The 14,592-nt window shown below is 32.1% G+C and overlaps 1 protein-coding gene across 1 annotated transcript; it reads left to right on the forward strand.

The window, feature by feature from the left end:
• The first annotated feature begins 11,282 nt into the window (after positions 1 to 11,282).
• LOC138344618 (uncharacterized) lies at positions 11,283 to 11,621 on the forward strand. The gene has a single exon (XM_069294718.1). The coding sequence runs from the start codon at positions 11,283 to 11,285 to the stop codon at positions 11,619 to 11,621; it is 339 nt and encodes a 112-aa protein (XP_069150819.1).
• Positions 11,622 to 14,592: the final 2,971 nt, after the last annotated feature.

Below are 14,592 nucleotides of genomic sequence, written 5' to 3' on the forward strand. Positions count from 1 at the left end.
GGTAAGGGAATTGTCTTATATGTCTCATCTGAAATGAACACCAAGCTAGTGAAATGCTCCATTTAAAAAGGCCAAATATTCCTTACCATACAAAAGAGAAACATAGCTGACAGACCTAACTGAGGGCGAATAAATTTTTCTCCAAGAACCACTTTTTAGTGCTACTATTTCATCTAGTGCAGCGTCATCCTTGTCAATTCTATGGACTTTATGATCATCACTAATTGAGTCGTATCCCAATCCATAAGTTAATTCTTGTTCTGGTGATTCACTAGTCACGTCACATCCCAATCCATAAGTTGATTACTATTCTGGTGATTCACTAGTCAAATCATATCCCAATCCATAAGTTGATTCCTGTTCTGGTGATTCTAAAGGGGAAGTTTTATGATTCTGACGTGGTGGGGTTCCACAATATTGAAGTCTCGTTGTCCTGAGAAGGTCCGGTCCAAATCCCGATGAGGAACAAGGAATCCCAATAACAATACATGTTATAACGACTGAATGGTGGTTTTGGAACTGTATATATATGATTAACAAGTGGGGATAAAGAAGTGAAATGCAAATTTGAATCCATTTTACAACTAATAGGAATAAGAAATTTTTTGAAATCAGGTTGATTTTTGCTTCTTCTTAAAGTAAGGCTTAGAGAATAGCGTCTTCCAAGATTTTGTAACCCATTTAAAACAAAAAAAGAGACTAAATATAGTATAACACATTTAATACAAAAACGAGACTTAAAATTGTATGATTTAATGCAGCTATGTGTTTAGGGTTAGTGTTATAAATATCTAAAAGCATTGAAGTAGTAATTAGGGTTAGAATTTGAGGAAGCCATCATTTTATTAAAACTATATTTTATATTTTCGTTCCTTATTTGCAGTGTTAGAATTTGTATCATACTTTGTCATAAGGTTTTCTTCTATATTTTAAGGATTAGAATTTGTTTATGAAAAGAATTCGAGTTATACCCAATATCCTGTCAAACAACTTATTGGGTTTTGTCGTTGTAAAAGAATTCCACATTCTGAAAGAAAATATGCTTAAGCTTAACTTAAATATAAATATAATAACTCATTATTTAAAATAGTCAACGAAAATACTTGATTGATTTAGAAGAATTGTAGTTTTTCTTTAAAAATACTGGAATAGACTTAATACAAAGGAAGATTGAAAATCTTAGTTTTGCTTTAAAACTACTGGAATAGGCTTAATACAAAGGAAGATTGAAAATTTGTTGCTAGAAAATAAGTTCTACTTGTTTATAAGCAAATATACTAGAAACCATTTGTTACTCCCATATAGTTGTTAAATCCTGTATTGTTTCCACAATGATTTTAACTGCATTACATGGAATTATTAGCTTAGATTTGTAAAAAAACATATATATATATACATGTACAAGTGTATATTAGAAATGTGTGTATCTTTGATTTTTTAAAATAGTAGAAAGACAATGGTAGAAAGTAGGACACTATAAAAAACTCAACAACTTGAGGTTGAAAGTTGTTCCTTCAATCTGAAAGTAACTTTAAAATTTATATCACCATAAGGTTCATTTTGATTCACATTGACAAGTCCACAATATTTTAACACCTTAAAGGGAACACCACAAAAATTGATAAAATAATTCCTCAAAATGGAACATCTCATTTATGCAACTAAAGAGTGACAGTAAGAGCAATAAAAGACACATACCAAAGTCTCATAAACATTCGGGCACATATTTTCTTGTTTTTGCCTTGTAGTATTGTGTTTAGGTTGAGATCTTCATTCTCTTCTGAGCTGGGTAAATTTTTTTTGAAAAAATCGAGCTATCATTCCACAAACATATCATCAAAAATATTATCCAGTAAAGTTAACCATATAGTATACATATATAATGTGCAGAGTATGATTCACCTCGTTCTTGTAGGTAATGTGTCAAACTCCGTTTTTCCTCCTTGCTAACCTATAGGAGTCTTGTCTTCTTGATCAACAAAACTTGAATCCTGCATCATCAGTATCTATCGATTTATTAAATATATAACAGGTAACAAGAATATATATATGTGTATATATATATATATATACATATATATATATGTATATGACAAATGTTTAGGCTTCAAAATTTTTAGATATGAACGTGGTAATCTCAGTAGTAGAACTCTTGTTTATAAATACTAGCCTAAAATTGAAAAATGAAGCGTAAATCTTTTAAATGAGTAATAGTATAATATTCAAAATCCGTATCTAATTATATTACTCTGGATGATATAATTTGGTTAAATTGTTATGTAGATAATTAGATAAGTAAATTAATTGATACTACACTGGCTATTTAATGATGAAGCAAACATACCTTAGCATACCTATCATACTCATGAATCGGTATCCTCCACACCTAGTCCCTCTCTGTAACATGTTGAAGTAGTGAAATCATCCCTTGACATTGGTGGAGTGGAAATTAATTGTCGTGAAGGTGGATCATTATCAGTGGGTTCTTCCTCATCGTCCTGTGAGGAAGACATCTTGAGTTCCGTTGAAACAATGTCTTCCTTACAGATGTTGCGGATATCATCACATAATCCTGCAAATTTACATATTAGATTTTTACTTTTATTTAAAAAAAAAACTATTTGAGATATAGACCTACCAGTTAATAAAGGCTCAAATGACATTCTATCTTTTATACGTTTCTTGTTTAGTTTCGATATGTTCATCAAAAAAGACAAAAAAACATTCTTTCTCAGGCGTTTGAATGTACTGGTATCAGCTAGTTGCGGATCGTTGTCACTGTAAACGTGTTGAACATTGTCAGAAAGATTAATTGGTTGAAGAGAAATCTATATTAATTGAACTGACAATAACATACTCTTCTGGCAGTACTATATCAACATCAATGAGTAGCTTCCATCTTTCTCTCATTTGTTTTAGTGTTGATTGAAGTACTAAATGATCAATTGATTGATGTCCTGGATATCCATGATACGAACTAAATTATATACTATATAATTTGCGTTGAAGATTTAAAGTTTTGTACCCACCAAAAGATATCTCATGTGGATTAATAGTGAATTCTTGAACCTGTCATGATCCCTCATTTCTTCCACATCCAGGTTTGCAATTCCGTTGTTAGTCATGGTTAGGAGTTCTTCCATATCATGACCCCGGTCAATTACATGATCATACCATAAGGAATCATGATGATCATGTACAACATCTAGCATAAATTCCATTTCTAAAATATTTTCTACGTCCTGTAAAAATTAAACAAACTCTAAATCAAAATAATGTTATCAGTGTAGAATAATAAATCTACATTTTAAGCAAAAGATGAATTCACCTCACCAATGAGTATAAGATCTTCTCCAGTTGGTATTTCATATATATATGTGTGTATATATATGTGTGTGTGTGAGAAAGAAGTTAATTTTTTTTAAGTATATATCATCACTTATTATAATGAAATAGGAAACAAAGAAAACAACAACAAAAAAACATACCTTGCAAAGTTATCTCTTTGTAACTTTTTAAATTTGAATCCTTAATTCTGTCAATCAAAATGCGTGTATCAGTTATAATGAATAATACTAAAATAGTACAAAGATAGAAGATTACCTATTAAGGTTGTCGAGATCATCTTCAATGTTGAAGGAATCAAGTTGAAAAGTTTTTGACAAGGTGATGGAGTTGTAAGGTGCATGAGCAGCATCTTCCGTAGACGAAATTACCTTTCTTATCCCCATTTTTAGAACTTTGCATTCTTGGAGAAAGTATTCTATCTGCTTGGAGTGTATTTGGACCACTCCAAGTAGGTATGCAGAATGTCTTAGTGCAAGAGGTAAGCTCGGAAACTTGATGATCATCACTACAAACATTTGAAATCATTAAGCAAAAACTTAAAATACTATAATTATAAGCTTATCTAAGCTACTGCTATAAATTTCTTGCCCTTCTTGAAATCTTACTTTATTCGCAAGATTCACGACACTAATGACCTATGAAGCTCTCTATGGGTTATTAGATCGAAAAGTGATGATAAGTTCAGAGAATATCAACAACTCTTCAAAAATGTGTATGTCGAGTCCTTCAAACACAATTCTATTTTTTGAGAATATGAAATGGGTGCAGTGACCTATTTGGAGAATTCGAGCAACAGAATTTGGAATATACCAATGAAGCTTAATAAGGATTTAAAAACATGGCATGATTCAAATCTTTAGTCCTATTCTAGAGAAAGGAGCAGAATTCACATTTACAAATATTACCAATAAGCCTCATTTTGCAGTTAGCTAGATACTTAGATTAAGACATGTATGTGTTCCCTATAATATAATACATTTAGAAACGTAAGTCTAAAATAACAATTTTTTTTATCTTAAAAAAGTCATAACTTTTAAACGATTTTACAATTTAAAATGAAAACAATTTATCGAATCAATTTATTTGTCAGGAAAGAATGTGAATACAGACTCATTTTGCAGTTAGCTAGATACATAGATTGAGACATGTATGTGTTCCCTATAATATAATACATTTAGAAACGTAAGTATAAAATAACAACTTTTTTTATCTTAAAAAAGTCATAACTTTTAAACGATTTTACAATTAAAAATGAAAACAATTTATCGAATAATTTTACTTGTCAGGAAAGAATGTGAATACAGACGTAAATAATTTACAACACCAAATGAAGTCGCGGAACTTTAATTGAAAATCAAAACTACGTAGCATTTTTTGTCAAGTTACTACATATATATTCTCATTTATGTTTCTGATATTTAATTTTATACACATCTTTAGAGTCATAAAATTTATCAATAAATCAGCCTGAAGGATTAAAACACATCATATAACATGAAATTATCATATATGGAAAAGGAGATTTTTGTTTTAATTTGATGTAAAAGAAGAAACATTAATCAGATTAAATGAAATAACAACCAAACAAAAAGACTCACAACAACATCTATTTCCACAGAAAGAAGAAAAAGGAAGATTTAACATGTAAGCAAATAATAAAAATAGAAAAATTTAGAGAACAAACCAACAGATGAGAGAATGTTGGTAGAAGCGTATTGAGATTCTTTTAAGTTGCTTTTGAAGGTCGCTGCTTGTCCTGCGGTCGCTAACGGACCCTTCCTACCCAAAAGTGACACCTGATACGACATTCTCAGACGATCACTCCACGATGAATGTTGAATGTACAAATGACGAATGATGAACTTTTTAATTGATTATTAGTTTATTGGATTTTAAGATTTTCACAACTCGTTTTAACCTTCTTAAATAATAATAATAATAGTAAGAGAATATAACTATAATGAAGTTTTTAATGTTCAAAAAGGAAATTATTTGATTAATTACTGTTGTTGACGATCTTAATTATTTGTTTTTTTCTTTTTTTAATACTAACAAACAAAACAACAGCCAAAAGTATTTATAATTGTTGACCACCTTTGAGCATTAAATACGATCAACTTTTTTCAATAGAAGCTCCAATCTGCTGGTGCAATATTCTTGCATATCTAAAATGAAATAAAATCTAAATATAAAATTATTTAAATTTAAATCTTCATAAAATAAATTGATAATTTCTTATGGACTTGTGAAATCGACACGTTAATTTTTAATAAAGTATTAACTATGAATATCAAATTAATGTGATCTTTTTTTATTTATTTTTAAAATGCGATTTATTAGAGAAGTTTAAATTCCACATATGAGATTTCAACTCTTGGATAATTTTAAGTTAAAATTTATAAATTCTATAACGAATTTTTAACATATATTTCTCCGTTCGATATTAGTAATAACTTTTCATTTTGCACGATGCTTAAGAAAACATAAATAAAAAACAATTTTACCAATTCACTCAAAAACTACTTGAGAATTTTACAAATAAATGTGATTAAAGTCAAATTACAACTCATATACAATAAAAGAAATATTATAAGCAATAAAGAGATCGAGATTTTGTACGATCATTACTTCAAAAATATTTTGCAAATATATAATATAATAATGTATTTTAGCAAATTTTGCAATCATTATCTTTTTAAGTTTAATTAAGAGGTAAATTAGGAAATTTATTAAATTAAAACACATGTCAATTAGTTATGATTAAATAAAATAAACTACAAAGTTAAACACATAATATGCATATATTGACTGGATATAAATACTCAATACGGATAAATTTTACCCTTGGACTTATCTTTTTTGGGAACTAAAGTTGAGTTGCAACTCATTAGATATTTAAATATATGTAACTTCACAATAAGGCACGTGTTTAGTACATTTTAGTCACACTAAAACCCCAATAATTAACACGTACATACAAGTTAGATCTATAAGATTTAGCACATGTTGTATGATAGATTTAAAACTTGGACTATCGCAAAATTTCATATGAATCTTTTTTTAACTTTCAAAACAATTCAAAAGTTCTTTTTCATCTTCGGATGATCGATAGAAAAAGGAGTGAAAAACGATCAAATAAATTCATTATTTATTTGATGAAACTTGAAACAAAACGAAATGTTAGAACACAACAAACTATATAAGCTAGTAGATACGATCAGGCCTCCAAAATTTGGAGGCTCCATATTTCTAAAATATTAATATGTGTTTATTCGCTTGGATTGAATCAAAAATTATATTAAAAACAAAACAATTTTTTATCTAAAAAAGCTCAATTTTTATGATAGAAATATTTTAAAATTTTAAATTAAACTACTCACATGTTTATATTACTAAATAAAACATTATTCAATATCAACATATGGCAAATAAGTGACTAAGGTATAATCAACTTATCCAATCTGATCCTTATCTATATAAATGTTGACAATTCCATTACTGTTAAAATTAGAAACTTTGTTTTAAGAAAAAAATTAATTTATTGAGCTTCTCTTGCCTAAGATCAAGTATGTTGCCTAAACAATATGAATTATGGTTCATCAAATGGTGAACATTAATTTTTCCTTACAAAATCTACATAGTTTAGTGTACCTAATTGGCTCATTGAGCTTGAGACCAAATAATCTTTAAGAACATGGTTTTCAACTCCAATCTATTAATAATCTTTATTGTTTATGAAATTAGTGCAATATTAAAAAACTATTCAAGTAACTCCTTATTAGGTGGGGAACTTTCACATATATCCACTTAAAAATAGTCTAATTATTTTCCATAGCAATAATTTGATATTGCAATGTCAGTTTGATTTGAATTCATTAATTATTTTTTCAGTATCAACTCAAATCAAGAATGATGAATTTTTTTTCTCGAATTTGTTAGTCAAGATTTTCATTTAAAAACACATTCCAAATTTACAACCGACAACATCAACATTCATCATAACACTACAACATGCCATGTCTAACCCTACATTCAAACACTTGAAAAAAAAATTTGAATGTCTTTTAAGCATATAAACTTCAAAATCTTAAACCAACAAATTTAGAGAGTTAATTTTTTATTTGGAAAATTTCAGAATAGTTCAAAAAAGAAAGAAGACTTGGTAAGAAACCAGACTGAGCTGAGGATCTTTTTTTACCTCAACTATATCTTGCCCAATGCTTTTTAGCTCAATCTATTTTCAATCTTATCCAATTTCTCCATTGTCACTATCGAATAAAACTTAATAGATGATGACACTGCGACGTTACTACGTAGAAACAAAAAAAAACTATAATTTAATGGATTGATCCCACTCTACATACATATACAACAAAACATTATTGAGTTTAAAGGAAAATTGTACAAATATACAAATTGACATAACAATTTTTCTTTCTACCAACAGATCTTCCCTATTTATCAGCTAGGTTACAATTTTCGGCATCTAGTAAACTTTCAATATGTTCTAATAGCTAGATGGTACAGTAATATAAATGTCAAATGTTGCTCGTTTCACCATGGTGTCAAACATTGTTTTTTTCTTCGTGGTAAAGTTCAAGCGCAGTCTGCATAGACACGCAATGGAACCATATGCAAAATTAGAGAAAATGAAAAGGAACAAAACAGGTGAAAGATAAATTGTACTAATATTTTTGCTACAATACACATAGAGATGACACAAACCATATTCACAAGTCGCAGAGCTGCAGGCAATGTGAATTTCCTTGCAAAAAGGAAACAAGGGGCAGGTTTCTCCTTCTTGTTGCACCACTCTCTCCGGTGTGATGTTTCATAATTTATATTGTCTACGTCCTGTCAAAACCGAATAGATTCTAAAGTATGTGAATATTCATCATTTTACTCTAGATAATTCAGGGTCATATAGTAAGACGATCATGCTCATTTCAATTTCTGACAAATAGGAGGTCAATTATTGAGTGGGATTACTATTTCATCATCTTCTCCTCTTGTCGATATATGGGTTATGTAATTTTCTGAAATATTTTTCTCAAAAATGATCACCGAGTTTCCTGCTAGTAGACCTAGGTAATCTTCTGATCTGCTTATTGAAAAGAACAAAGAGTACCTTGATAGGTTGGATTAGCATAAGATAATTATAGGTAACAAGATGTCATCCTTTCCGTTCACGCTCCTTGGAGGACAACAAGCTATGCTGTGTGAGTCAGTGTCTGATATACCGTGGTTTAACGGTATTTTTAATACTTTTTGCTTAAGTTTAGTGTGTCCAAAAGCCTTTTTGTACTAATTTTTATGTAAGTTTCTCTTTATTTGCAGAAAATCTGTATAAAAGATGAATACGGAGGTTTTTGAGCGAGGAATACAAAAAGTACCACCTACGGAGCTTGTGACGGTTCGTCGTGCCCGTGACGGTCCGTAGGTGGCATCATAGTGCAGCTGCTGAAGGAGGATGGGGATGTCTGACCAAGTGTAGGGTTACAGAGTGCGTGACGGACCGTTGTAGCAATGATGATCCGTCCTGCTGGTTCGTCATGAAGATCAGAGAAGTAGTCCCACTACCCAATTTTTAAGAGCTCAAGTGTTATGTAACAAAGACCCCCGACAGACCGTTGTGCCTGTGACGATTCGTCATACCTGCCGTCGAGGGTGATGAAGAGAGCAGCAGAAGAAATTGCACAAGTATGGGACGACGGAGTCCATGACGGCCCGTCGTGACCACGACAATCCGTCCCGAGGTCCGTCGACCCAACCGCACTTTGAAAGATTTCTATCAAATAGAGTCCTTATTTAATTAGGTTTTTATTTTTTATAAATAGTTCGAAAAACCTCATTTTTGGGGTTAGACTCTTGATTATTTTTAGACTCTTTGTTGACTCTTGGTTATTTGAACTTCTTTTGTGGATTAGACTTGGTGATTATTGTTACATTTTTGGAGAATATTTAGTCTTCAATTAATTTCAGTAATTGATTTGTGGTGATTTTGGTTGATTAATCAAGTGAACTTATGAATTTATTCTTTCTCATTGAAATAAGTGCATGAATTCTTATATTACATATTTGGATATGGTGATTATGACTATGGGTAACTAAACTTCATAACTAGGGTTGTGGGAACCATAGGTGAATAATGAGGTAAAACCTAACGAAAATAACAATTCTAAAATAGTGTCTTGCATGTATTGATAATTCTTTCGCTTAGAAGTCTTTTTAACGGATGGCCAACGTTAGAACGTGCCTTAATGCTACTCGCCGAACCAAGGAGGTAGATAATAGGAAAAGAATTATCAACATATATTTAGTGTATACTATCAAATAGGCTAGTATTGATTGGTACGAGGTAATAACTTAGTCAAATATCGAATACAATTCTTAATAAAAGGTAAAGGTAAGGGTTAGTATAGCAACACACGTAGCCGGACCAAGGTGCGGAGTGAAATTTTCTAGATGCCAGACCAAGAATTTAGAAATACATAACTTATCACTTTGCATGCAAGATACTAGGAAAGAATTGTTATCGCTAGAATTATCAAGTTATGAACCTGTGGGGAACATGTAAACCCTAGTTACTTTTATTAATTGATTAAACTCCAACATTTGAAGCTGTTAGTTGTTAATTTTGGTAGTTATTTTCATTTATTTAGAAATAGAAAACCCCCATTTTTATTGTCTTTTCTTTCTAAGGAAGTATTTGACTGAACAATCGTAATAATAGATTGAAGTTAAGTCTAAATTACTTTCCTCGTGGGAACGATCCCAACCTCATTAGTTGGGTTCTTTACTTGATACTATATCTTTACTTCTTATTTGAGAAGTATGTTTGAGCGTATCAGTGTCCTCTGTGTAATTTTATCTTCATGTCCTACATGCTATATTAAATGAAAAGCTCCTCGGAAAAAAGGCGAATCAAAAAAGAGATTTTTATTTGTACTTTTGATTATTTGACAAACACAGGGACCTTATGAAGGAACTTGGTTCTCGGCTCAATGTACTTTTTACTGTCGGTTGGAGAAAGTACAAAAAGTTGGTGCATAGTTTCCAACAGTGGCAGAAGTGGCAGACGCGCCGGAAATCTCAGCCAATGGCATTCCTTTAAGGATTGTGACCTTTATACATAAACATAACATTCTACATTCACAAATTAGTTTTTGCAACTTGAAAAGGCATATCAAGAACTCTTGCAAAGGCTGAGAAAATCGAAGAAAAGAAATAATTCAAAGAACAACTCAAGTGAAGGTGTTGATAGTGCAAGCGTCTTAGAAGTATTTCTTTTGATAAGAAATTGTAATATGCTCCAAAAACTTATAAAGGATGCAGTTTGTCTTTCTCAGTTAATTTTAAGTTGGTTAAGAACGGTTAATTTAGTGGGCAACCTGTGTGTTTCTTAGATAAGTCTAAATCTCAGTTGTGTTGTGGTTTAGTTGGCAACATGTGTGTTGCTTAGTGAATCATAAGTTTTCTAGCAGTGATAGCTTAGTAGGCAGAGTCATATTATCTTAGGCTCCTCAAGCAATAGTGTTATTGCTTGATAGTGAGATTAATAACTTTTCTAACTCTTTTGTAACCGTTTTTACTTTTTCTTGTCAAGATTAGTTAAAACGGTTGGACATCTTGTGTGACAGGTCGGATTTTACTTCCTTGAGCAAGGAGGTTTCCATGTAAACTGACTGTGTTGATATTCTGCATTTATTTAGAGTCGTTCCTAGTTTGAGTGTGTCAAGGGACATGGTCCATTGACTATTAGTGGACGCACATATTCTAATAAGTTGTATCAGAGCAGGTACTCTCTATCTAGTTAACACCAAGAAAGTGATTCCTGTTCTCGAATTACTTCTCCACTTAATCTAGAAGAAGGTCAATATTCAATTCGACCTCCTCGATTCAATGGGTAGTTCTATTGCTGGTGGAAAACTAGAATGCATGATTTACTTATGGACGAATATAGTAAGCTATGGGATATTGTTTTGGATGGACCTTTCATTCAAACTTTTGAAGTAAAAGATGGTGAGATAACTCGAGTTATTCCAAAGACTCGGCAACAATACAGTGAAGTAGATAGAAAGAAGATTGAAAAGTTCTACAAAGCTAAGAAGTTGCTGGTTTGTGGTATAGGTGCTGGAGAATTTAATCGTATCTCGGCTTGTGAATTAGCAAAGGAGATCTGGGACTATTTAAAAACTGCTCATGCAGGGACAAAGCAAGTAAAAGAGTCAGAGATAGACATGTTCACCTCTCAATATGAAAATTTAAAATGATAGAAGGAGAAACCATTCATGACATGTATACCAAACTCTCCTCCATCACAAATGAGTTACGAAGTCTTTGAGAACCAATCAGGAAGCAAGTGTGGAAAGTTCTTCGAATTCTTCCTAAGTCTTGAGAAAGCAAGGTAGATGCTATCATTGAGGCCAAGGATCTAAAGGTTCTAACAATGGACGCTCTCATTATAAATCTCAAGACACATGAGATGAACATAAGTCAAGATTTGTTAAAGAAGGAGACCAAGAAAGATAAGTCTCTGATGCTAAAATTCAATCCTGAAGAAAGATCTATTGAAGATGATGATATGGCTTACCTTACAAGGAGATTTCATAAGATTATATGGAAAAACAAAGGTTTTAGAAAGGGAGGGAATTTTTCTAAAGTTGCAACTGCCAATGACACATCAGACAAGTGTGAAAAGGCTCGACATTTTATAAGGAACTGTCCATTACTCAAGGTTGAAAACAAAGAGTATCAAAGGCCAAGAGGTTAAAAGGGCAAGAGAAGGGACTTGGTGCTTGACAAAAATAATAGAAAGGCTGCAGCTGACTATATAGTAAAGAAAGCTCTTGCTGCATGGAGAGACTCCTCAAGTGAGTCTGAAGATTCAAAAGACCTGGAGATGCATCAATGGTGGTGATTCAAGATGAGGCTAATGTATTCAATGAAATATTTTCTCTCATGGCTCAGTGAGATGAGGAAGATGATGAAGAAAAGGTAACTCTCCTCGACTTTAAGAAAAATTTGAATACATACACTTTTAAAAGATTCAGAAGATAAGCAAATGTCTTGATTGATTATGTGATAGAGTTAACATCTGAGAGAGATTCAATGAATGCTGAATTTGAAAGTCTTAGTTAGAACAGAGAGAATATGGGTGTGAAAATGTCAGTCATTAAGGAACAAATGGTTGTTTTAGAATCTGAAAAATTAAAACTCAAAAACCAATTGGACTTAACGATTGAGAAATCTGGGAAAAAGCAAGGAGAGTCTTCTAGTTTACAAGTCGAATTGGAAGAAAATTTGAAAACTACTAAGACTAAACTTGCCTTAGCATTGGAAAGAAATAATCACTTAGATAGGGGTCTGGTCCAGCTTAAGGAAGAGCTCACTAGTTCTCTTAAATGGAAAAAATCCTCAGAATTGCTTTCCAATCTAAATAGTCAAAGTAACTACAACAAAAAGGGTCTAGGAAGCCTAAATATCACTCCTCCGTACAATCCTCATAGTAAATATTTGTATGTATCTGATAATTTGATGCATATTCACTGTGGTAGAAATGGTAATTTGAAAGGGGAGTGTAAGGCTTGGAAAGAATCTTCCGAAAGGTTCTCAATTTATACGAGACAGAAACGGGTGCCAAGAATGGGACCTTGTCCTGTTCCTAAGTCTTTGATAAAGAATACCTAAAATTACCTTACTGGTCAAGAAACACTTTGATTTCTTCTTTATGTGCTTTCTGGGAAATCAAGTAGAAATGGGTTCCCAAGTCTAACAAGTGATGCTTGCTGCAGGGGAGTGAGAGGAATAACAGTCAATGTTTGTAAATGGATAGCAGCTGCTCAAATCATATGACTGGAAATCCAAAAAAATTTCCTCTCACTCAAGGAACTTCGAGGAGGAGGTGTCTCTTTTGGTGACGAAAAGAAGGGGTATATATTGGGTGTCGGTAGAGTTGGCATGTCAAATGAAGAATCCATTGAAAATGTTTATCATGTGAGTGCATTAAAGTACAGCCTTCTCAGCATATCCTAGATTTTTGATAAAGGAAATGAAGTCAAGTTCACTTCTGGAAGTTATACTATAGTCAATCATACTACCAAAAAAGTGGTTCTTACTGCTCAAAGATGTAAAATTATGTATATGCTCAAAGATGTAAAATTATGTATATGGAAAACCTATAAACATCTCATGCAGACGACCTGACATGCCTAAGTGCTCAGAGTGATAATGTTGATTTATGGCATCGATGGCTAGGTCATGGGAGCTCGTATTTGCTGAATACTGGTTTCTAGGGACCTGGTCCTGGGTCTGCCAAAATTGAAGTTCAGTGAAACTAAAGTGTGTGAAGCATGTGTCAAAGTCAAGCAAACTAGATCATCCTTCAAGTCAAAAAAGCAACTAAGCTCTTCAAGAATTTTGGAACTGTTACACATAGATCTGTGTGGACCTCTGAAAATTCAAATTAGAAGCAGGAAGAAATACATTTTGGTTATTGTTGATGATTACTCAAGGTTCACATGGAAGATATTTCTAAAATCAAAAGCTGACACACCTAATGTGTTGATTGTGTTTTTCAAAATGATTCAAACAAAATTGGATCACTTGATAGCTGGGATCAGTTCCAATCATGGAATTGAGTTTGAAAACACAGAGATTGAAGAATTCTTCTCAGAAAATGGCATAAGTAAAAACTTCACAGTTCCAAGACCTCATCAGCAAAACGGAGTGGTGGAGAGAAAAAACAAAACATTGGTGAATATTGCCAGAACCATGCTCATTGAGTCCAATCTCCCTCATAATTTTTAGGCTGAAGTAGTCAACACAACATGTCAATTTACTACCAGATGCTTGATATGATCGCTACTGAACAAAACCCCCTACGAATTAATCTACAACAAGAAATCTAAGTTGAGTTATCAAAGCGCTTTTGGATGCAAAAGTTTTATTTTGAACAATAGAAAGGATGATCTTGGAAAGTTTGATTCTTGGAGTGATGAAGGGATTTTTGTGGGATACTCATAATCAAGCAATACTTACAGAGTATTCAACAAAAGAGCTCAATGTAATAATGAAAGTGTTCATGTGGTATTCGATGAAGATGTTGATCGATGAAAATGATTTGAATGAACTGTTCCATGCTCAGAAAAGTGAAGGTAGTAGGGCTGAAGCGCTTGAAAATTTGGAGACTGATGATGCTTATCTAGAATCATTTGAGAAAGCTAAGGAAAATTACAAGTTTGA

This window comes from Solanum lycopersicum, chromosome 1, assembly GCF_036512215.1.
Source record: "Solanum lycopersicum chromosome 1, SLM_r2.1".
Classification (NCBI taxonomy): domain Eukaryota; kingdom Viridiplantae; phylum Streptophyta; class Magnoliopsida; order Solanales; family Solanaceae; genus Solanum; species Solanum lycopersicum.

Bases quoted from the DNA above. Each gene is read 5' to 3' on its own strand.
- LOC138344618 (XM_069294718.1), top strand. From the start codon at position 11,283: ATGCATGATTTACTTATGGACGAATATAGTAAGCTATGGGATATTGTT.